General features: G+C 42.6%; 1 protein-coding gene across 1 annotated transcript in view; it reads right to left on the bottom strand.

Moving 5' to 3' along the window:
* The window catches only part of ADCY2 (adenylate cyclase 2), a 445240-nt gene that overhangs the window by 69600 nt on the left and 350821 nt on the right, over positions 1–24819 (bottom strand). The window contains exons 15-16 of the mRNA XM_003932504.4: positions 21326–21410; positions 6522–6659 (exon numbers count right to left, since the gene is read on the bottom strand). Coding sequence (XP_003932553.2) covers positions 6522–6659; positions 21326–21410 — 223 coding nt within the window. The remainder of the gene's footprint in view (positions 1–6521; positions 6660–21325; positions 21411–24819) is intronic.

Consider the following 24819-nt stretch of genomic DNA (forward strand, 5'->3'; position numbering starts at 1 on the left):
TTCCCATTGACCCTGGCTCTTGTGAGGATCATTAAAATGCAGGCTGGGAATAAATATCAGTGACTGGAAATTGACATAGAGCCCTCAGATGAACAGGCCCATCCACACAGTCAATGGCAGAGGCAGGTCAGGGCAGCCTCAAGCCATCCCACTTTACTCCTAACGCATATCTCCCCTTTGAAATATAGAGTCATGGCAGAGGATGACAGAGAAGCAGTTAATAAGGGCTGCTTGCCACTGGCTGGAAAAAAGCAGGGCAAACTGAGGCTCACTTGCTGCAGAGGGACTGGGGCATCCAGAAGAAAAGGAGTGCCTGAGGGCACAATGCAAGGGGCAAGGAGGCAGACACAGAGGGGCAGACACCATGTGACTCACTCACATGAGGTCCCTAGAATTGGCAAATTCATAGAAACAGGAAGCAGCACGATGGTGACCTGGGGCTGGGGGAGGTAGGATGGGGAGTGAGTGTTTCATGGGGACAGAGTTGCTGTTTGGGAAAATGAAAAATGCTCTGGAGATAGAGGGTGGTGATGGCTGCACCACGCTGCAAATGTATTTAATGTTACTCAACTGTCTGTTTCAAAATTGTTCAGTAATATATTTTATATTTACTTGATTTTAAAAACATACGTTAGAAACACACACACAAACACACACACACACACACACACACACACACCAAAAAACAAACAAACAAACAAACAAAGAAAATGAAAGCACTCTTCCTCTGTCTCAAAGAGAAAACTTAAAAAATCACAGTGACCGCTGGGCGCGGTGGCTCACGCCTGTAATCCCAGCACTTTGGGAAGCTGAGGCAGGTGGATCACAAGGTCAGGAGTTCAAGACCAGCCTGGCCAACATGGTGAAACCCGTCTCTACTAAAAATACAAAAATTAGCCAGGCATAGTGGCTGGTGCCTGTAATCCCAGCTACTCAGGAGGCTGAGGCAGAGAATTGCTTTAACCCAGAAGGCAGAGGTTGCAGTGAGCCAAGATCATGCCACTGCACTTGGAGTGCAGACTGGGCCTGGACGACAGAGCAAGACTCCATCTCAAAAAAAAAAAAAAAACCTAACAGGGGCTTTACATAAAGACATGAATAGGGCTATGACTTTAAAAACATGAAGTTTTCTGAGAGCAAATACAATGTTCTTCCCAGTGACTTGAAGCATATGTGTTCCCATAGCCCCCAACCTCGGCCAACACAAAAACTGGTATTGTTGCTGAAATGGGAGTCCGATGCCTGGATTCCTCTCACTGGGTTAACAACTGCTAAGAAATGGAAATACTACTTGGGAATGGGGTTCCATCAGCCTGGAAAACATGTTCAGAAAAAAAAAATACTGAGAAAAACATCAAAAAAAGCTATCCTGCTTTAAATAGAAACTGCCCCAGGATGGACAGGTTGAAGTGGGGCTGGGTAAAAAGAGACAGAAACAATCCTGGGACTGTTGAACTGCACGCGAGTAGAGACTGGGTTTCGCTGGCGTCCTCCGCAGAAGGTGTCGCCTTCCTGATGTGAGTGACAGGAGCTTCCTTTGCACCGCCCCTACAGGTGCCTGCCTGCTTCAGCAGTCTGCCTGCGGCTTCAGCACCACCTGGTGAGGCACGTGATGGGGGCACTGCCTCTGCCTCACTCAGTCAGAGCTCAGGAGCCCGAGGCATCTGCAGATCCTCAGGTGTGGCCAGAGGCACAGTCCCATGGACAAGTCCTGCGTCTTCAGTGATTAATAAGACATTATAAGAAAGGCTCTACAGCCAGGTCATATTATTTCTTTTCTGTATCTAACATTGGCTTCCTACAGTTTTATGATTTTTCCTTGACATAAGTACAAGAGGAGCGCCTGCATGGAAAAGAACCACTAAGTTCATGGCACCAGGTATCAATACAAATGGGGCTTTCCTGCACTCTTGGAGGAATTCAGCACTTGAGCAGTTCTGATCTCTTCTCCCACTGCATCGACAGACAGGAGAAGTAGGGAAAAGGTAATTTAGCTTCTTTCCTGCCTCTACTGCCACAGAAGGCACCTTGGTAGGTGGAAAATCTGCAGAAGACACATTAAAAGTATTACAAAGTGTGATGAATGGTATTTGAGAAGAAATACATCTCAAGGGTCATCCATCACACTGTTAATGTGTCCTCTGTAGAGGAAGAAAAACAACATTGAAAGACACATTTCTGTTACTAAAGGCAGTTGTCCTCTCTCTCAAGTAGGCATCCCCAAACTTTTTACACAGGGGGCCAGTTCACTGTCCTTCAGACTGTTGGAGGGCTGCCACATACTGTGCTCCTCTCACTGACCACCAATGAAAGAGGTGCCCCTTTCTGAAGTGCGGCGGGGGCGGGGGGGGCGGATAAATGTCCTCAGGGGGCCGCATGTGGCCCTCGGGCCTTAGTTTGGGGATGCCTGCTCTAAAGGATCACAGCTACTTTGGAAAGAATGTCTCCTCCTACATGATCAGCTTGTCAAACTTTTATAGACACTGGCTGCACTGGCTGTCAATTATGACTGATTATGCTATACAAAATAGAGCTGGCTTCCAAACCATATTTGTTTCTCAGTTACATTGTCTTTACAAATTAGGTGATAAATCCTAAGTTTACAAGCTCAAACTAGATTTTACAAATATATATATATATATATATATATATATATATATATATATTTAAATCTAAAGGGCTGTATACTTCCCTATTCATTCACCCATTCTTTCATTTAATAACTAATGAATGGAAGGCACTTTCCTAGGGCATGTGAAAAAACAAAGAAAGATTTCTTCAATGTTCATTCCAGCATTATTCATAACAGTCAAGATATAGAAACAGTGTGTCTATTGATGGATGATTGGATAAAGAAATTTTGATACACACACACACACACACACACACACACAATGGAATATTACTCGGCTTTAAAAAGAAGAAAATCTTGTCATTTCCAATGACATAGATAGAGCAGGATATTATGCTAAGTGAAACAAGCCAGGCACAGAAAGATGAATACTGCATGATCTCACTTACATGTGGAATAAAACAAGGTTGAATATACAGAAACAGAGTCGAATGGTGGTTCCCAGGTGTGGGGAGGGCAGGAAATGGGGAGACGTAGGTCAAAGGGTACAAAGTGGCAGTCCTGTGGATGAATGCATCTAGATATCTAATGCACAGTTGGAGGACTGTGGTAATACTATTCTGTTGTATTGAAGATTCGCTAAGGGAGTAGATTTGGGTGCATTAATCACACACATAAGAGGTTACTGGGGAAGGTGACAGATATGTTAAATAGCTTGCCTGTAGTAATCATTTCACTATTTACATGTATATCAAAACATCATGTTCTACAACTGAAATTTATATAAGAGAGAGAGAAAATGATCTCACTCTGACTTGTGTGTATATGATGTTAAAGGTATCATCCCCTAACTGGTATGAGCTGCTACTGGCCAGTGAAGGTCAACTCTCAGGAAGTGTGCTCAATTTGCTTGCGTGCACAGTGAACACACTCCTGAGGAGCCAGGAGGAAGCTTAATGATCCGGGCACATGTCACTCACTGGAGGTTTCTGAGATCTTGGGACCCTGGGCACCCTGCTGCCTTCAAGTGCACTTTCATCCTCTGCCCCTTGGCTATGGAGTTGACTTCTGACTCGGTCTCTCTTGCAGCTTTCATCTGTTGGACTCCACCTGGTGCATGGCAGTGTGCTCACCCGGGGAGCTGGATCTTGGAGCAGCAGGACTAATGCCCAGGTCACAAAGTCGAGCCCGAATAACCCGTTTTAGAAAACACACTTGGTTGGGCACAGTGTCTCAAGCTTGTAATCCCAGCACTTTGGGAGGCTGAGGCAGGCAGATCACAGGGTCAAGAGATAGAGACCATCCTAGCCAATATGGACAAAACCTGTCTCTACTAAAAAATATATATACAAAGATTAACTGGTTGTGGTGACCTGCACCTGTAGTCCCAGCTACTCGGGAAGCTAAGGCAGGAGAATTGCTTAAATCTGGGAGGCAGAGGTTGCAGTTGAGCCAGGATTGTGCCACTGCACTCCAGCCTGGTGACAGGGTGAAACTCCGTGTCCAAAAAAAAAAAAAAAAAGTAAACACACTCATACGCTCCCAATGCCAATTGCCTGCCTCTCTGTCCAGGTTCCTCCCCTGTGATTTCTTCACATCCTTGCAGTATCCAGGAAATTGCCTATGCAGAGAGCTGAGGCATTCTTGTGGCTCATGGTGTGTCTGCAGAAAGGCTCTTTCAGGAAAACCTCTCCTGTCTGTCTTAAATTTCTCATCTTGGGCTCCCCACCCTGAGGCTGTCCCCCTGAAGAGAGCTCTGGGACCTCCGCAAGAACCCCACTCCCTACCGCCACTCCCAACCCTGTTCTTCAGACAGAATGCCCCTGGCTGGCCAGTCCGGCTCCCGAGAACAGGTGCCTCAGGTGGACTAACACAGCAGGTCTCCAGCTGAGCCCTGGCACTTCCATACTTCTGGAGCCCGGTGATATCCCAGGGAATTGCTTGCTGTCTAGATATAGCATATTTTCCCTCCTCGGCTGTTTGCCATTCACTCTGGATTAAGCCCTAACTGGAAGTAATGAGGTCACCATCTAGGCACACCTGAGACCTAGAAGAGGAGGCCTCCTCCGTAAGAGGGAGGCCCCATGATCCCTGCAGCAGAAAATGAGCCTCAGGTGATGCAAACGTCCGGGAAGAAGGGGAGACCTGCTTTGTGCCACTCTCCCATCTCCCAGCAGGGCAGGAGGAGGGCTTCCAGCGCTGGACCTGGCTCATCCGGACCTCTCCACAGGGGACTGTGAGCCAAGGGCCTGCATTAGCCCAGGGAGGCTGTGTCCTGGGGGACTTGCCTGCTGAGCACCTCCTTCCCCAGCAACAGATGCGGCTGTTTAACTAGCCGCCATGGAGGCTGGGCTGGTGGCTGGAGGAGGTGGCTGTGGTGTGCCCTTTCAGCCGTCCACACGCCTGCGGAGACCCACATCAGAACTGCCCTCATGTCCTTTCTTGGGGAGCTCCTGAGAGGGAGCGGGGACACACAGGCAGGTGAGGTCGGGCTGCAGGCATACTTGTCCCCAAACTTATGACACAAGAAGATTTGTGGGAATGGCACACACCCACTTCCAGACAGGCAGGGAGGACAAGCCACAGCTGCTCTCTGAAGGCCCCTTTGCAGGTGTCCCTAAGATCAATTCTAGGTAAGGCAAAGCAGATGGAGAGGCCATCCCACCCCTGCCGCTGGGGCTTGGCCCATCTGGGGTCCAGGTGGCATCACAGTCACCTGAATCTGCGGGTGTCTGAGAGGAACTGTAGGATCTCCAGCGTGACCTGGAGGACTGGCCCCATTAGACATTTGAGGTCCTTATCCACTTCTTAGCTTTGTTTTTCAATCCTTCTTAGTATGCTTCTCTGGTCCCAGATGCAAACGTCCCTCCTTCTCAGGACCTTCCACCCACCTGCCTTTGCCCCTCACTTCCTCGGGGTCCACGTGGCAGACTCCTCCTCTCTGCCCTCCAGGACTCCATCTAGCCGACCCTGCTCTCCCTTCCCCTCATGCCTCTGTTGCTGTCTTCGCCTCCTCGTTTCAGGATGACTTGATGATGGGGTTACCCAGCTGTCTGTCTCCCACTTCTACTCCTACTCCTGGAAGGCAGAGAACTGTCTTTGGGGTCTGAGCATCCAGCATATACCAGGTGCATCTTTATATTTAATCAATATTACATTTTGCTACACAAATGCTTTCTTCTAAAAAAAAACATGTTATTATTATGAAATCATATACAGCCTGTCATCACAACCTGGCTTCAGGTCCCTGGAAGGCAAGGACTGCAGCTCCTAACACTTTGTATGTCCCACAGTCAGTGAAGCGTCCACTACAGGACACATTAGAGTTCCTTCGGCTGCTGCTGCTGACGGGAGAATAGTCAGGACGCGTCTCAAAGCACCCTGACCAGCGGGTATCCATTCTTGGGGAGATCACCAGCAATGATGGGACTGACATAGTCAGAGTGGCCATTGGTTCAATAGTTACAGAATGGCCAGCACTGTCCTCGGTGTGCTGCGAACATTGGCTCACTGAATCCTTAGAACCTCCTTGGTAGAGAACTCTTGGTTTTTACTTTCAAAGAAGTGCAAATGGAGCCTGTAGAGTTCAATGAAAACATCTTTCTAGTTTCGTAGCTGGTGAGAGAGGAGCCCTGTGATCTGGTCTTTTACACTCCAGGGCAGGACACTATACCCTCCTTAGTTTATCACTATGCTTCAGACACTGCAGTCATTTCTGTAGCCACCATGAGCAAGGAAGTGCAGAGCTGCTCCAAGGACTCGCCCAGTGTCTCAAGGTGGCTACATGAAAGCATTCCTTTCCTTAGAGAAATGACTGCTGTTGCCCTGAGATGCTACATTTAATGGGCAGCATTGGAGCTAAAAGCAAGTTTCCAAAATTCCACAGGACAGGTCCCAGAAGGGAAGAACGCCCTACGTGGCGTGAGCACTGATTCACCCCAGGGCTTACCATGTTGAACACGGCCATAGTTAGTATGATGGCCGTGGTGACGATCGTCAGAGAAATCCGTGGCCAGGGGCGGTTGGCAATGATGCCGGAGGACTTCAAAAGCCACATGAGCAGGGGAGAGGCTTTTTTGCTGCATTGCTAGAAGGGAGAAAGAAAAAGAAAAGCATTGCTAGTTTATGATTTCTCTCCAGTTTCTTGACGACGACGTTTAAGACCACAAGAAGCACCAACATTGTTCATAGACTAAACATGTCTAGTCTGCCCTCCCCCGGGGACCCATACCAAGTCATGAACCGCATTAAAATTACGTTGGCATCATTGCTACCAATTGAGAACAAGTCAAGAGTCTACAACAAAGGTGGGATGTGCTTGTATGCCTTTTAAAACAGACCTAAAGTTATGTTTTTAAGTGATTCTTTTCTCAAAGGAAAAATGACAGTTAATGAAATCACCCTGGGGGATGTGTGAGGTCTCTGATCACAGCTATGATGAAAGTTATCATAAGTTCAGCTGATTATGTGGAAAGAGACCAACACATCTCCCGACCCTTTTGATGCTACATTAGCAGATCCCAAGAAGGCAGCGCAGGTCACAGACTTAGTTTGGTGCATGAACTTGCAAATATGGTATCTGAAAGACAGGTATGAGGCATGATGGCTTGTTTGATCTCATCTGCTCTTGTGGGGTTTTCTCCCACACAGAGAAGCTCCTTTTTTCCCTCCAAACAATTTTTAACAGTGTTAAGAAACCCGTAATATAAAATATGCTCTTCAAACCATTTTCAAGTGTACAGTTCAGTAGTGACAGCCATATTCACATTGTCGTGTACCATCTCTAGGGTTTTCAATCTTGCCAAACCAAACCCTATGCCCATGGGAAATCAACTCCCTGTTTCTCCCTCCTCCCAGCCCCTGGCAACCACCATTTCCTCTCCTGTTTCCATGATTCTGACTACTCTAAGACCTCACGTAAGTGAAACAATCTAATTGTTCTTTTGTGACTGGAAGATTTCTCTCAGCATAATGTCCTCCAGGATCATCATGTTGTGGCATTATGCCAAGATAGCCTTCTTTTTAAAGCTTGAATAAAACTCCATTGTATGTATCTACAGTTTTTATTTAAAAAATCCATTGGTAAAATGGACACTGAGTTGCTTCACCTCTTGGCTGTTCTGTATAATGCTGCTATGCATATAGAAGTTGGGGAAGCTTTATTGATACAAGAAAAATTGAGGTCTTTAGAGGATGACAGCCAGCATTTGCTCCCCATTCACCATGGGGTCTTGGCGCATGAGCTCACCCATCCTGAGGGCCACCGTTCCAGGGAGGCACTGCTGGGATTCTCACCATCTCCCAGGTGTGAGTGTGCAGTGGTAGCACAGAGCACCACGGAGGTGTGGGTAACATCAACTTGCCTATTCAGATGCTGTGTGGGTATAATTTGCATAAGTCATCTGACATGACAAGCAGGACATAAGAGTCCTTCGGGGGTTAACATTTTTACCTTTGCGCCAAAGGGACCGTGGTCCCAAAGCTATGTGTCTTGGAAATAAAAAAAAAGCGATTTCAATAAATTCAGAAGAAGGAATAAAATAAATTACACCCTTTGATCAGTACTACCAAGTTGACCTATTGGCAAACAAAGCTGGTGTGACATCAATGAAATTCGAATTCAAATAAAAAATATTCCTGAACAGCACTAATTGGCTGTGCTTTTACTTCTCTACGTATTTCACATCTTCTTTCTGTGTTATTACTAAAAATATTCTTGCCATAAGCATTGCTATATGTTCAATGTTGTTACAACAGTTGAATGAGAGTCTAAACACAGATTGAGAGTTCAGAAGGTAAAGAATCAGCCAGTGGCCTAGTTTCAAAGCTCCACTGCTATGAAACTTGCTTCGAGTTAATGATCCTCTCTGAAATGGGGTCTCAGTTTCTTCCTCTCTCAAATGAGGATAATAACAGTACGTGTCTCCTCTGTTTTCAGAGGTTTAAATGAGTTAAAGAAGGTGTATGCAACAGAACTTACAAGTGGACATCCACCTGTGAATGGTTATTGTTTAATGCATGCTACTTCTAATCACGTTAATATCACAAAACAGACAAATCTGTGTTGTGTAGGAGAAGCTCTTTCTGTTATTTCAGTGAAGAAAACACAACATTTTTTAGAAACATTTTAATGACTAAAATTTAATTCTTTATATCTGTGTAAACAACAACAAAATTTCCTCCTCTCCTTTCCACTATGGAGTTTTGTTTTGTTTTCTTCCTTCCAGCTCCTGATAGGAAAAGATGAAGAATATTTGCACACAGTGCACATCCCCCTGAGGGAGACACAGGACCAGGTTCCGGGCTCATTCCTTGGGCTGATTTTCCTGGACCCTCCTCTCATTTCTTTGAGTACCTGCCAGGGAGCTTGAGCCAGTGCTGCCCTCAGCCGCAGAGTGCCCAGAGCCGGACTGCTGGTCGCCGGCAGGGGGCGCCCTGGGCCCAGCTCTGCAGGGCATCTGATCACTGGCAACAGATGATCGGGTCTGCACTGCCTGCTTCTGCTCAAGAGCAGGTTTGGATAGGCGGTGGTGGTGGCAGTAAATGTGTCATGAAGTAAGATGTCCCCTAATGTTCTGAACATGCAGCATCTTAGAGGGTCAGGTAGCCAGAGAACATCCACCTGCGAATGGTTATCATTATTGTTTGATGCATGCTACTTCTAATAATATTAATATGACAAAACACAATCAAATTTGTGTTCCATAGAAGCTTTTCTTTATTGCCATTACATTTAATGGCAAAACTCGCAATTGCTTTTATACCAACCTATAATAAACTATGAAGAGCCAAGTTTCAAATGGAATATCATGCTCATCTGGCTCAGATTCCATTACATGATGGCATTTGGTTTGATTCTCTCAAATTAAGACAATATTTATCTATTCGCATCCAGATTGACTACAATTAGTTCCTTTAAGAGAAAATTATTAAAATCAATGATTTTATGTTTGTGAAATTTTGATAATTCCTGTGTACAGAAATTATCGATAGATATGATAATAAAAATGTTTACAGCAGGAAATTTTCAAAAAGTTTATTACTTCAGGGGAAAATGTACATCTAGCTAAGATTGCATATTACTGTCAATTAGCTAAAATAGTACGTAGTTATTACACAAATTTTTGAAATTACAAAACTAAAACAAATTACTGTGTTTGAAGTTTTAGAAAAATACATGGTGACAATCTTGCCAAATACACAGTCTAATAAGAATATGTTGTATTCTGCGCATAGGCTAGTCATTTACTGAAACAGATCTGGGCAAATATGTAGGAATTCTTTTTCTGCTCATGTCACATGCCAGGCAAAATGGCAAATCGGCAGCACTTGCAGCTACTGACTGGACGCCTGGGGGTTTTGGCAGACATGGGGTTCGGCACAGCAGATTCAGGATGCACTTGGTTCAAATGCTTCCCCCATGCAGTTTCCACGAACATCTCAAAGTTCCCCCTCACAATTGTTTTAAAACTTAACGCCAAATGCGCTGTTCTTGAGGTCAGGGAGAACAGCCGCTATCTTTCTTTGTCACCAAGCAGTGACAAAGTAAGCAAACCTGTTCTGAAGTGTAAAAATTGGTAAGCATTGCTGCTGGCAAGGAGAAGAAAGTAGAAGAGGACAGAGAGGTGACAGTTGCAATGACAATGATGACAGGGGAGGAGGAGGATCGAGCTGCGGAGGCGGGGACAGAAGAAACCAGCGATGGGGATAAGAGGAGAAACAAGACTAAGATCCTAAAATGGAAGGAATCCAATTAAGAAAAAAGGAGGCCCTTGATTTGGTTTGTAGCCCTGTAGAAAAATTACAGCTTGGCTCTTGATATGATCATATGCTTCAGTTTATCCTGTTTTTGATTAAGTTTTAAAGGCCCTGGCAGAAAAATGTTTATCAAAATTCAGACCATCCCAATTAAATGTTATAAATGATAACGTATCAAAGAATATTTTGGCCTTCATTTGGAAGATACTATTTAACTGAAAATGAGAAAAGGCCTGCCATGAGCCCAGAGTGATGGACTCGCTTGCTTTGATCTTTGGTTCAATTCCTGGCATCATTTCAGCCACATCTGTTTCCTTTCTTACTTGATGATCTCACCGAACCCCATGATCAGCTCTTACTTACAGTGAGCTCACCGTGTACCTTCTAGAAATGCTCTTGGATGTGGATATTACATTCATCCACTGACAGACAAGGGACTGGCACTAAGTATAGTGGGAGATGTAATAAAAGAAGAAATGTAAATTTACAGAAAAATCCCAGCTGGGTGTTGTGGCTCACGCCTGTAAACCCAGCACTTTGGGAGGCTGAGGTGGACGGATCATGAGGTCAGGAGTTCGAGACCAGCCTGGCCAACATGGTGAAAACTCATCTCTACTAAAAATACAAAAATTAGCTGGTGTGGTGGCAGGCGCCTATAATCTCAGCTACTCGGGAGGCTGAGGGAGGAGAATTGCTTGAACATAGAAGGCAGAGGTTGCAGTGAGCCAAAATCACACCACTGCACTCCAGCCTTGATGACAGATCAAGAATCTGTCTCAAAAAAAGAAAAAAATATGTATAGGAAAATCCTATCATAGAATTGGTGGTGAGGACACTAAGCAGTGGGGTGTGGTAGGAAAAGCGTGGGATGAATCCCAATGCTCTGAATTCAGTAAATGCAGATCCTCCTCATAAAGACAAAATGTTCATACATGTTATTTGGATAAAAAAGAAGAAAAACCTCCACCAAAAATATCAGCCAGCTTCTCTTCTTTTCCTCTCTCTTTCTTTCTTTTTTCCTCCCTGTTTTGACCCAATTGCAATGGAAATGACTGGTAGTCTCTCCAATTAAGTTAAATCTAAATTTTTCACTCTAAAATTAATTCTTCATAATTTAACTTACTCATTATAAAAGTAGACTTCGTTTAGAGTTTCATTAGTATCAATTTTAATAGTAAGATGAGATACCTGAAGAGAAGTAGAAGCTCATATTAAGTGAAGTTAATAAAATGAAAAAAAAAAAAAAAAAAAAACAACCCAGAAAAGTTATAAAGATATCAGAGTGGCTGAGCAGAAAACTTTTAGTGTTAGGAAAACAAAATCCATATTAAAATCTTGCTTGGAAAATATGGTGGTTACATGTTTCATATAAAGATGTCTTTTTGTGTATTTACCTAAAGGAACAACTACTTTGGCTTTTTAATTTGCTGAATACCGTCATTCTGAATGGCAGGAACAAGTCAGAGCAATAATTGTGTGTAACATTTAATGTCATAGAGACTGTGATGTGTACTTTGATTGTTTAATTGTCCTTGAATTTCCCATGGGAAGATTTCTTTATGCCAATCAATCATATTTTACAAAATCGACCTGGACGAGCCTCATCCCTGTGCTGGGGCTCCACTGTGTACCACACTGCACCATTTTTGCTGACATGCTTGTCTCTGGCCAAATACAGAGCTGGCTAAGGACAGTGACCACATCCCAGAGGCCAGTATAGTGTTTGTTAAATGGTAGGAACTCACCAAACACGTGCAGATTCTGTTTGCTGTTTTCAATGATGGACTCAAAGGGAAATTACCAGGGCACAGAAACAAAGAGGGAGCCCAGTGATAAAGGGACTGAGGCTGTGGGGTGGGTCCAGGAGTGTCCTGGAACAGGACTCAGGCCACAGCACTTAGGGGGTGGGCTTTTAACTCCCATAGGGAAAAGAAGATATTGCCTGCAAAGGGTAGGCAGCTGAGACTTGACTCTCGGAATACAATCCGGAACCTCAAATGGCTATTCCTTCTGTGCAAAGAAGTCTAGAAGGGCTCCATTCACCAGCTCAGGGAAGTATCAATAAAATTCCGAGGATCAATCCAAACCTAAAGTGTTGGATTTGAAATTACATTACCTGATTCATAATGAGAATCCCAAATTGAGGGGTTATTAATTAGGTCAAAACCAGAGAAAATCCTTGAAGCTGTGGCAGAAGCAAGAATAACACTGGATGTAAATGATACTTTAGACCACACAGTGCAGGGATGTCCCATCTGGGGGCTGCAGCAGTTCCTCCTGAACATAACCTCACAATAAAAAACAAATTATGAAGTACTTAAGGCAACGAATCATATGAGGAAGAGTTAACAGACATAAGAGGTAGTAGAATTGGCACCACAAAATCTACAGATACTACAACAATCTGAAATACCTTCTAAAATAAGATTAAAGTAACGAAAGAGGGATTAAAGTCCACATGAATGAGCGAGTTAAGAAAAAATAACAAGTATTTTTTAAAAATGAGCCACATAAACTTTCTAGAGATAAAAATGTAGATTTCAAAATAAAAAACTAAATGGTTACTGAGGAACTGAATGAACTGCCGGTGAATGGGAGAGGCTAAGAAACATCTCAGGAAATAAACCATAAACAGCACAGAAGGATAAAGAAGTGGAAAATGGTGGTGGGGTGGGGGGCAAAGACTAAGACACAGAGGATATAAAGAAGAGATTCAACATACCTCTAATAAATGTTTGAGAAAAATAGAACAGAAAGACCACGGAAGAGACAAAATACAAGGAGGCATTGGACAATGACATTGCAGACCTAGAGAGGATTATGAGGTTTGTGGTTGAGAAGACACAGCTGAGTCTCAAAAATTAAAGTCAGGCTACACTTTAATGTGCAGAAGCTACTGCCCACGAGACAAAGAGCAAATCCTACAAAAACTCCCACCGAGGCAAGGGACCAAGTCTCTACAAGAGTTAGACAGAAAGGAGAGTTATCCTTGGTCCTAAAGAGGCCAGGAGATTATGGAATCCTGTTTTCAGAATGTTAAAAAAAATTATAAAGGATCACAATGAGGAAAATATAAAGACTTTTTAAAATACAAAATCTGACTGGGTATATTATATTCAAGCTCTCATGGGAAGGATTATAAAAGGAAGCATTTTAGTAATATGGAAACTGAGTCCAGAAAGATGGAATGGTATTTGGAAAAAATAGTGAACTAAGAAATTGCTTAAGAAAACAAGAATAAACAATGAATAATATGAGCAGTTTAAATTTAGAAAAATTTAAACAATGCTAGTATAGAAGGCAGAAAATATTACCAGACTCAGAGCATGGTCCCTGTATTGTTCAACAAGAAAGGGGAGATATTATTAATAATATACTTTGTTAATCCCATGTACATGTTACCTGTTTTCAGATAATAACTGAAAAAACAAACTAGACTATATGAGTTCCAAGGCACTAGAGAGAATAAAAGAGATGAACTCCAGGAGTCCAAAAGAAGGCAGAAAAGAAGGAAAAACAAGCAAAGCAAAAAATACACAAAATGGGTTTTAAAGATTATGGTAATAATTATAATACATGTAAATGGATCACACTTGTCAAATAAAGGAGAGAGAGATGCTTGGGTCAGAGAAACAAGCATAGAGCTATATGCTGTTCACCAGAGACACACCTAAAGCGTATATCCTTTTCCTTGACAAGGGGAAACTGAAAGTAGAAAGATGGAAAAAGGAACACCAGGCACATACTACCCCAAAGAAATAAGGTGGAGTTACACTGACAGCAGAGAAAACAGACTTCAAGGGGAAAGCGCTGCTGTGGGGTAGAAAGCTTTTCTATTAGTTGGTGTGTGACCTACTTTTCCCTTCCCAAGGCGGCCGCTCTGTTTGCGCTTTCATCTCTGCCTGGAACAAGGTTGGTGGGCTGGCATCGTATTATCTCTGCTATTGAAAGCACAAGGTAACAACATTGAGAGAAAAATTTCTTCTAATATTTTCTGGCATTTTCATTTGCTGTATGCAGCACATGAGTTCTGAAGGTGTTTTGTGGGTTTGTTTGGTGAATTTCTGCTTAGAGTCACTCTCTCGTGTTTATTGTAGAGATGTAAGTCCACCTCAGGTAGTTTAGAAAGTAAAATCTGACTCTGAACGTGCACTTATCATGATTACTGCTACAATGACAACTAGTACTATTTTTAATTGCTAATTGTAATGAAAAATGTGAACTTGAATCTCTTATTCTATCTTAGTTTCTGCCTAGATAAAATGTATTATTTTCATTATCAAATAAAATAATATGTATGAAAACACTTTGAAGGATTATCATATGCATAAAACATTTTGTAAAGTATTGTAATACTGAATGCATATTAGATTATTTCAATCTATATATAATTATAAATTAACTTAAAAAATTATCAAATGTCTTTTAAAAAAAATTTGCACTCTGGCCAGAACCTAGTTTTTTTTGGTTTCTTTTCTTTCTTTTTCTTTTTCTTTTTTTTTTTTTTGAGATGTAGTTTCACTCGTTACCCAGGCTGGAGTGCAATGGCATGATCTTGGCTCACTGCAACCTCTGCCTCCTGGGGCCAAGCAATTCTCCTGCCTCAGCCTCCTGAGTAGCCGGGATTACAGGCATGCACCACGATGCCAGGCTCATTTTGTATTTTTAGTAGAGATGGGCTTTCTCCATGTTGGTCAGGCTGGTCTCAAACTCCTGACCTCAAGTGATCCACGTGCCTCGACCTTCCAAAGTAAAGGGATTACAGGCATGAGCTACCACTCCCGGCCAGAACCTAGTTTTAAATAAATGGGACCAACAGTTGAATAACAAATTTTAGAAAACTAGACTAGAGAAGTATAGGAATAGGTACTGCATGAGGTTACCATGACTTACCAATGTGATTTTGATCAATGGGTGCTGAGCAATCACCACAAGGCAACTTTGGTGCCATGCTGGTCCATGTCCATGAACATGGGCATCCCTGCCTAGTGCTGGGCACTGTCTGTCTGTGACTCACTCCATACCCAGACTGGTACCCTCTGCAACCTGCCTCTACTATAATGTTCCAAGGCTTGATTCCAGTTCTGGCTCCAACACCTACTTGCCAAATGCCACTGGGAAGGCAATTTATGCAGCACCTGTGAGCCTCCATTCTATTAAACTATTAAACTGTCAAATAGATATTGCCTCCCATGGCTCTTGTGAGCATAAATGAGCCAGTAGATGCTAAGTGTCTAGCAGAGTAAGTAGGTACTTTTAATAACATTTACTATTTATAAGCTGTGATGAGGCTGGAATCAGAACAACTCATTGGGATCTTGCCCACCATATATAGTTTGGATTTATTCCAAAGGTTCTTACCCAAGGATACCAAGCCTTTGCAGACCTCACAGTCATTATATTCCTGAGTCTACTCCAAAGCCTCCATCTCCATCCTCAAGAAACCTGATTACAGTTTCTTCTGTATTATTTGTGTATGTGTGTGTGTGTGTGTGTGTGTGTGTGTGTGTGTGAGAGAGAGAGAGAGAGAGAGGAGAGAGAGAGAGAGAGAGAGAGAGAGAGAGAGAGAGAGAGAGAGAAACACTTATTTTAAAAGATTGGAAATAAAAACTCACTTAAGTGGATAGCACTTTTGGAGTCCTGGGTCCCTCATCCACAAATTAGGGGCTGGATAAGGTTCTCTCTAGGTTCTCTCTCTGCTGTTGAGTTTTACAATTCTGAAATGCTAAGTGGCATCTGATGTAGTAAGCATGTCAGAGTCAAGGAATCATGGTGAATGGGAGCGAGAAATTTCAATGCAGTGTGATGAAGGCTGCCAACTCACCATCCCTTCTCTCAACCACACATTCCTTTACACATAGACCCCGTCCTTGTGCTAGGACATCTGGAGAAGGTCTCTTAGTGCACATGTTACTCTGCCTGAGAATCACTGGCAATGGTAAGATGAAGGGGCTGCTATATGACCCATAAAGGTGCCTGAGGCAGAAGTGTCTAAGGAGATCCAACCAGTGAGGACTTCAGGATGCCAGGCCAACATGCAGAGGCTGGGAACCCATCAGAATACAGAGCAGGATGCCACACCTGAAAGCTGGATTCAGAGCGTCAAGTTCGGAAGGAGTCCAGTTGCAGTGAGAATGCGGGTGGAACGTTTTCTGAACAGTTGCACCAGGAAACCACACTTGGGTGCAAACCAACATTCCTTCAAGCAGACTGATACTAAATATTTATCTTGTGTTTCAAGTGCCCGAAGAAGTACAATGAACAAAACAGGGCTACAGTGAACTCACTGAAGATCTTTCCATTCTCAAGAATGAAAGTAATATGCAAAATGGGAATCCCAACCAGCCAGCACTAGGGGAGTTGGTGGGAAAGGCAGGCTCTTGAGAGTTGGATTGTGAAAGTTAGACGATGATTTTCAACCGGGGAGACAGGTGGAGGCAGGTCAGAGTCAAGGAATCACCGTGTATGTGAACAAGGCATCTTGATGTGGCATGAAGGCCACTCACATTCCTCCTCTCATCCACACCATCATTCACACAGAGAACCTGTCCCCACGCTGGGACATATGGAGAAGGTCCTGTAGGTCACATCTAACTCAGCCTGAGAAAGACTGGCCTCCATGAGGTGAGGGAGTGCTAACCAGAGCCAGATGAGAGGAAGAAGTGAGAAAGGACCCCATCAAAACTCTACAGTACCTGGAGTCCATTAGCATTTACTCAGCACCTGCTTGTTAAACACATTCATGGGATCAAGGTCACACTGGATTCAGTGAGGGGGCAGAAAGCATGTTTATGAAGCCATTCTGGTTTTAAGGAACTCAATATATTTAAGGGGAAACAGAAACAATTTAGAGATCTCAAGGAGATGTTATATGATGCAGGCAAAGCTATGTAACACAGATCATCAGTTCTATGGTGAGAAAAGAAGGGCTTGTTGGTGCAGTTTCGAGGTGTCTTGGAAGATGCCTGGCGGCTGGGCCCACCCGCATGCACAAGAACTGAGACGTGGGCAACGTGGGGGTAAGAGGGAGCCAGCACTCCAGCGAAGGCATGAGGCATGCCTAGGGTGGGAGTGAAGGGGCAGAAGGAGGGGAGGGCTGGGCTTCTCACAGAAATAAGAATCACAGAAAAGAAATTCCTGCCATGGGCTTGAGAACATGTCATGGAACGAATATCTGTATGATTTTTCTATCAACAGGAAAAAATCTGCAATTCGTTATCATTCTTATTTCTTTTTGCCGATTTCAACATTTTTCTACCTTTTTATCAAGCCCAGTTGTAAAAACAAGCAATCAATTTGATTTGTTGGCATTATACTTTTTGTGCCACAGAGAATGACAGAGGCAAAGCTCTTGGAAGAAAAACATCAGCCAGGCTGACCTCCCCTCAGCTTCCTTTAAAAAGTATTATATTCTATGTTAATTCTTCTTACTGAGAACTGAAAGCTGGTATTAGAGCACAAATACTGCCTCTGGGATTGAAGTTTTCAGAATGTTACCAGATGTTAATAGAAGGTAAGTTTGGGGTATTAAGTACTCCTTAATAAACTCAGTATTTAATTCATAATAAATGCAAATCATTACAAAACCTTACACAATTGGGAAGCTATTCAGAAGCCAAAGATTGAGCGCTTAGGATGTGGTAATGTTTCTCCATGACCACAGTGGAGTATTTGTGATAAGCATAGTTTTTGACTGAATTTGGATGGCAGAGTGCAGAGTACACTTAAGCCTCTTTAAATTGGCTGTGCACCAATATGTTTGATGTTGAGAGTTAAAAAAACATCCTTACAGAATAGTTTAAACAGTAAACAAGGACCTATTATTAAAGTGAAAAGAATTCCTTCTTGAATTTTTCCTTTTTTTAAATTGTATTTTAGGTTTTGGGGTACATGTGAAGAACATGCAAAATTGTTGCATAGGTACACACATGGCAGTGTGATTTGCTGCCTTCCTTCCCCTCAGCTATAGCTGTCATTTCTCCCCATGCTATCTCTCCCCACCTCCCCACCCCCCGTCCCTCCCCCATTTCCCCCCAACAGACCCCAGTGTGTAGTGCTCCCCTCCCCGAGAACACATGGACACGGGGAGGGGAACCTTCTTAAATTTTTCATGGATTACATCCAAGAAAGAGGAATGCCAGCTGGCCACTGGAGGGCGCCTACTTCACGGGTCTTATGGAGCCAAGTTTAGGAAGACCAAGTATCATAGCGTTTAGCCTTCCTGGGCACACCTGTAGACACCATACAGGCTTCTTGTGAGGATGAAGCATCAATTTATTTGTAGCCTTGAAATCTTCCCTTTGTGATATCACAGAGTCGAAAACAACTTCCTAGCATGTGGCCTGTGGGGGCCAAGGCTCCGGGAAGCTCCAGAGATGGGAGGCAGGAGGAGCTGTGGGTGTCATCTTGACAGCTTACCAGGGCCCCAGGCTGGACACAGGAGGGAACAAGAGCTATGGCAGGGGCAGCAGGGAGTGGGATTCCAGCGAGACTGAAAGGGGGCCCTCACATAGGAGCAATGCTTTCCCACACACGCAGCACAGCTGTTCCTGAGATTTTTTTCTGTTCCCATCTTTATGGTTATTTAATGTCACAACTTAGACACTAGAAAGAAAAAAGTCCGCTTGATACCCTAAATGTACCACATGACCTAATGTCCAAGACCAGATTCCCTGGAATAGAAAATGACAAATATGGCTAGTTAGGCACGATGATCTGAACTGACTTCATTTAGAACTTGGTTGGGATTTCCAGTGTAACCACCAATGATGGTTCCTATTTTGAAAACCTGAGAAATAGGCTTCAAGAGACTTATGGGGGCAAGGAAAAGAGCAGGGGAGGCTGTGCAGCTTTCCACCCAAGGGATGATTCTGGGAACACAGAACACCAGGCTTCATTCTACAAGAAGCATTTTCAAACGTTGCCAGAGTCCTATCAGGGCCTTTCAGAGTGGATTAATATTAACCAAGGACCCTCCTTCCTCTATATAACCCACAATGTCTTCAGGGGGTATCAGAGAATCGAGATGCTATGTGTGCATTTGGGTAAAGCAGAAACCACAGTCCCATTTTTGGAAGAGTTTCAGTGCAATTTGAAACATCGAAATTATCACACAGTAAGGAAAATCCACACAAGTTTGCAAAGGTATAAGGCACAGAAGGCAAGGTGCTCACTGTGGAAAGGCAGAGACAGGTTTTGGAATCTTAACCAGCCTTGGCCAAAGGCTTTCAGCACATCAGACTGGAACGCAACGGGCAGCTTGGGGGCTTTTGAAGGGAGGACGAGATTCTAAGAGGCCACTATCACGCCGTCCTGATGTTGTTGCTAGCAGTGGTAGTGTATTTTATGAAAAGCAAAATGACATTGCAATAAAGCCACAGATGCAAACTGTAAATCCAGGAAGAATGAGAAAAAATTCTTTCATAGAAGCCACAGTAGCCCTGAGATGAGAGGTAACAGACAGACCACAATTCTCAGGAGGCTTCCTTGGCGATGTCATCTAAATGGGCTTGTCACAGTCTAATCAGAAGAAATCATGATTTGGACAATGTGAAAATATCTACACTACAGTCTATAATTGCAGAACTCATGTAAAATGAATCCATTGAAAAATATTTGAAAGAACATTTCTATGTATTTTTTTGTAATAGGTTATTGTCATGTTAAAATTTTTATTTAACAAAATCTCTGGAGCCTCTCTTGAGAGTGTGCCATGGTGGTTTGCTGTACCTATCAACCCGCCATCTAGGTTTTAAGCCCCCCACACACTTCTTCTGGGATGTGTTAAGTATGCTCCACGTCTATGTCTTATGAATTTTTGAAAATTATATGTATTTCTTATGCTGGTAACAAAGTGTTTCTCTAAATATAACTATTGAAGGAGCCTTATGAGTTAGTCAAACCGCTAATGGGCTGGCTTACTTGAGCTGTCAATGTTAGAATATATTAACATTTTCAACTAGGACTGTAGGTTTGTCAATATATTTGAACATTTTATTACTTCCTGCTTTACTTATTTAAAGAGATTCTAGAGTGCTTCTCTATTGAGAAGCTCAGAGTGGCCTCGTCCCAGCTCATCTCCATTGAATAAAACGAAACAGTGGCTTATCTTCCCGGCCTTCTCTTCCATTGTTTGCTTCCTTAGGATGCTGTCATAGAGGCACGGCCAGCTAGCAACATTGCTTTATACTTTCAAATTTAGATTTCATCTGTATATCCAGAACTAGCATATAAATCAAAAGAGTTTACATTGATCGGCTTAAATTGATAAAAGATACTTTAACATATGCTTTATTCCAATACTCCAACATTTTATAGCTTAGAAGTGGATGTAACAATGTATTAGGTTTACTTTAAAAAATTTTTTACTTTAAGTTCTGGAATACATGTGCTGAACCTGCAGGTTTGTTACATAGGTATACATGTGCCATGTGGTTTGCTGCACCCATCAACCCATCATCTAGGTTTTAAGCCCTGCATGCATTAAGTATTTGTCTTAATGCTCTCCCTCCACTTTTCCATCCCCCGACAGGCCCCGGTGTGGGATGTTCCCTTCCCTGTGTCCATGTGTTCTTGCTGTTCAACTCCCACTTATGAGTGAGAACATGCGGTGTTTGGTTTGCTGTTCCTGTGTGAGTTTTAATTCTCCTGTACACTGAAAGTCTCATATTATATTTGCATTTGCTGCTATAGATACTCTGAAAACTTAGAGGAAATAATAAAACACATTGACAGAACCAAATAAGCAAGAATGCAATCTTATAATGTGACATCAGACGTTTCAAATCATCTTAGTATTTGTGTGTTGGTTGTGCATAAGCTGCCCAGTCTATATTTCTGGCTACAGATCTGAAGGGTGCATGTTTCCTTAACTGGAACCTGGAGTTCTTGAAGTGGTAAAGCAATACGGTCCTTGTTTCTGAAAGTTTTAGGCAAGAGGCCAGCTTTCACGAAATGAGCATACTTTTCAAAGAAGCGCCACATTTGAATACCTACCAGAAGCTGTCCAGCAAAGCAGACGAAGAGGATGAAGACCAGCAAGAGAAACGCAGTCCCAAAGGAGATGCCCAGGACGGGTGTTCTACCAGGAAACACAAAGCAACAAGTCAGGGTGGAGATCGAGTCTATCATTCTGGAAAGCTACCAGTCACACTTTTGGGTTATTTAGGACTTCATTAAATGAGGACTGCAATCCTTGCTAGATTTTTGAGAAACAAAAGTGGAGCTAAATTACCAAACACATGTCCATAGAACGAAGTCTACACAGGGATGGCCAACCAACTTATTATGACACAATAAAACTACCCCCGTAAGCATCAGCTCTTCATGAAGGATAAACAGTGTTTTTAAATGGCTAGCCCATGTGCCTGGCAGTTTCATGCTGCACTTGGCCACATCCTCCAGGATGCCAGTTCCATGCCGCACTTGGCCCCAGCTGCCAGGATCTCAGTGGTCTCCTCACTGCCACTGAGATCCTGGCAGCTGGGGCCTTCCAGACAGCCTCACCTGAATAGCCTGAAACTCTTGAAGCTCCACCCTTGCTCCTGTTGACCCAGGAGACACTGAGTCCTCACCCTCCTGTCTCATGCAACCAGATTCAATCTATTTAGTTCAAATGTGTAGTGAGGCTTTTTACATGCTTGAGCGAGCCAATAAACTAAAAAGCATCCCATGATCAGGTGAAAAACATGCCTAGCAAGTTACAAATTCTGCTACGGACAGATGACAGGTTTATTTATAAGAACTGCATACATATCCAGAAGGTCCTTTAAGTAATTAAATAATTCAAAGCCTTTTAAATCTTAGTTTAATCTAAGGATAGAAGTTTCAGAGATATAAAAAGGACTGAAACACAGTGAATCATCAAAGATGAAAATGCAAATGGACCATCGAGGGAGAGGTTGGATGGTGTCTGAGACCAAATGGAACCTCATGCCAATGCAGTTGGCTAGAGACAATGAAGAAACAGAGGATTTGGCTAAGAAGAGGAGTAACATCCAGAAACGATGACGTACGGGGCGGAAGAACCGGACATAAGTCAGCCACAAGCTGACGTTACCCTGTGAGTGCACCCCTGGGAGCCCCCAGGAAAGGGAAACAAATTGAGCAGTTAGTATCGTGAGTATATCCCCTGATGCTGTCATGATGAGAAGGCGTCTTCAACTCTCTATCTCAGATACCTGCTCCATTAAGAGTGATGGCTACAGGGACACACATCTAACAACATCTAAAAAACGAGTTCAAACCAACAGTTGGAACTGACCCAATCAACGACTTTTGGGCACTGAGTCATGTCCTGGACATGATTCACAGTGCTTTCAATCACCTGGCCTGATGAGAAGGTTTGTTCAGATTTTGTGAGTGATGATGAGACTCTGCAGGATGGTGTGTATATACCAAGTACACCTGGACTGTTGACAAGTCTCATGGACCAGGCTCATGCTGAGGTGTTCTGACACAAAGATGGGTAAGATGTGATCCTGCAGCAGCAGGAGGAGTGCCAGCCCACACCTCAGAGCTGTGGAGGGTGCCTGCCATTATCCTCATGACTAAAGGGGACCACAGTGATTCATCTGCTGAGCTTTTATTTGCTGTCTTCTCCTCTGTTTTTACGAAGGAGCTCTGACAGGTTTTTCTTTTTTGAGCACTATGCTCTCCTAGCTTTTCTTGGTATCAAGGTAATGCCAGATTCATAAGACTGAGTTTAGAAACGTTTCATTATTTTAGGCCCCAAACGGTTTAAGTACTGAATAAATGATATCTTCTTGAAGGTTTGATAAAACTCAAATGTAATATTATCTGATGATGATGATGATGATGATGATGATGATAATGATTATGATGACAGTAATGATGATGATGATGGTGATGATGATGATGGGTGATAGAGATGGTGACGTGGATGATGCTGGTGATGGTGACAAGGATGGTGATGGTGACGGTGATGACGATAGGGATGGCAATGGGGATGATGGTGGTGGTGATGGTAGTGGTGGTGGTGATGGCGATGATGATGATGAAGGTGATGGTGATGATGGGTGATAGGAGTGGTGATGTGGATGATGATGGTGATGGTGACAGGGATGGTGATGGTGATGAGGATGGTGATGATGATAGGGATGGCAATGGGGATGATGGTGGTGGTGATGGTAGTGGTGGTGGTGATGGTGATGATGATGATGAAGGTGATGGTAATGATGATGATGGGTGATAGGGATGGTGATGTGGATGATGATGGTGATGGGGATGGGGATGGTGATGGTGATGGGGATGGGGATGGGGATGACGGTGGTGTTGGTGATGCTACATCCTAACATCTATAGAGTATCCATTATATGCCAAGAACTGGGTAGGTATGTACATATATATTTCACTTTATCTTCACAATAATCCTATATAGTAGTTACTATTATGACTTCATTTTGCCAAAGAGAAACTGATACACAGAGAGGTTGAGGAACTTGCCTAAAGTTATAACTCTATTAAGTGATGCTGTTGGGACTCATGTTTACCCAATTGTATTCCTGATCCAGGTTCTGTTTTAGAAATAGACATGTCACATTTCTGTCATGTTTATTTGTTCTGTTTCTTGAGTCAATTTTGATAATTTTTCTAGAAAACTGTCTATTTCATGTAGATTTTCAAATGTAAAATATTCTATATAATATTTTCATGTAATTTAAAAACTCCCCGTATTTGTAATTTCTTACGCTAAATGCTATTTTCTCTACATCAGATTTTTGAGGTCTTGCATGTTTTGTTGATCTTCTCAAAGAATAAGTTCTTGGTTTATTATTAAGGTCTGTTCTTTCCATTTGTTCTCTATGTTAATTAGTTTCTGATTCAACTTTTAAAAATTGCTTTCTTCTTCCTTATTTAAACTTATAAATTTTATCTTGATTGCCATTTATTAGAAAAATCTTTTGTATTTTCTAATAAGTGCACTTAAGGACACAAATATTCGACTAGTTATTGCTTTTGCCAAATCCCACAGCCTTTAATTCATAGCTACTCATTATCACTCTTTTCTAAAAAGCATATAATTTCAATTTCCATTTTCATTTAATACTAAAAGTAACTCAGAAGTCTGAATTTTAAATTCCATGAGAATACTGTTTTTGGTTGGTTCTTATTATTTCTAATTTCATTAGAATTTATCAGAGATTGTGGCCTCTATTATTATACTTTGACAATTTGTTTTTCTTTTGGGATGTGATAAGTATGCTCAATGTCTATGTCTTATGAATTTTTAAAAATTATATGTATTTCTTATGCTGGTAACAAAGTGTTTCTCTAAATATAACTTTTTTTATTGCATTTTAGGTTTTGGGGTACATGTGAAGAACATGCTAAATGTAACTATTGAAGTAGCTTTGTGAGTTAATCAAATCCCTAATGGGTTGGCTTACTTGATCTGTCAATGTTAGAATATATTAACATTTCCGTCTAGGACTGTAGGTTTGTCAATGTATTTGAACATTTTAAGACTT

This window comes from Saimiri boliviensis, chromosome 1 (assembly GCF_048565385.1).
Source record: "Saimiri boliviensis isolate mSaiBol1 chromosome 1, mSaiBol1.pri, whole genome shotgun sequence".
Lineage (NCBI taxonomy): Eukaryota > Metazoa > Chordata > Mammalia > Primates > Cebidae > Saimiri > Saimiri boliviensis.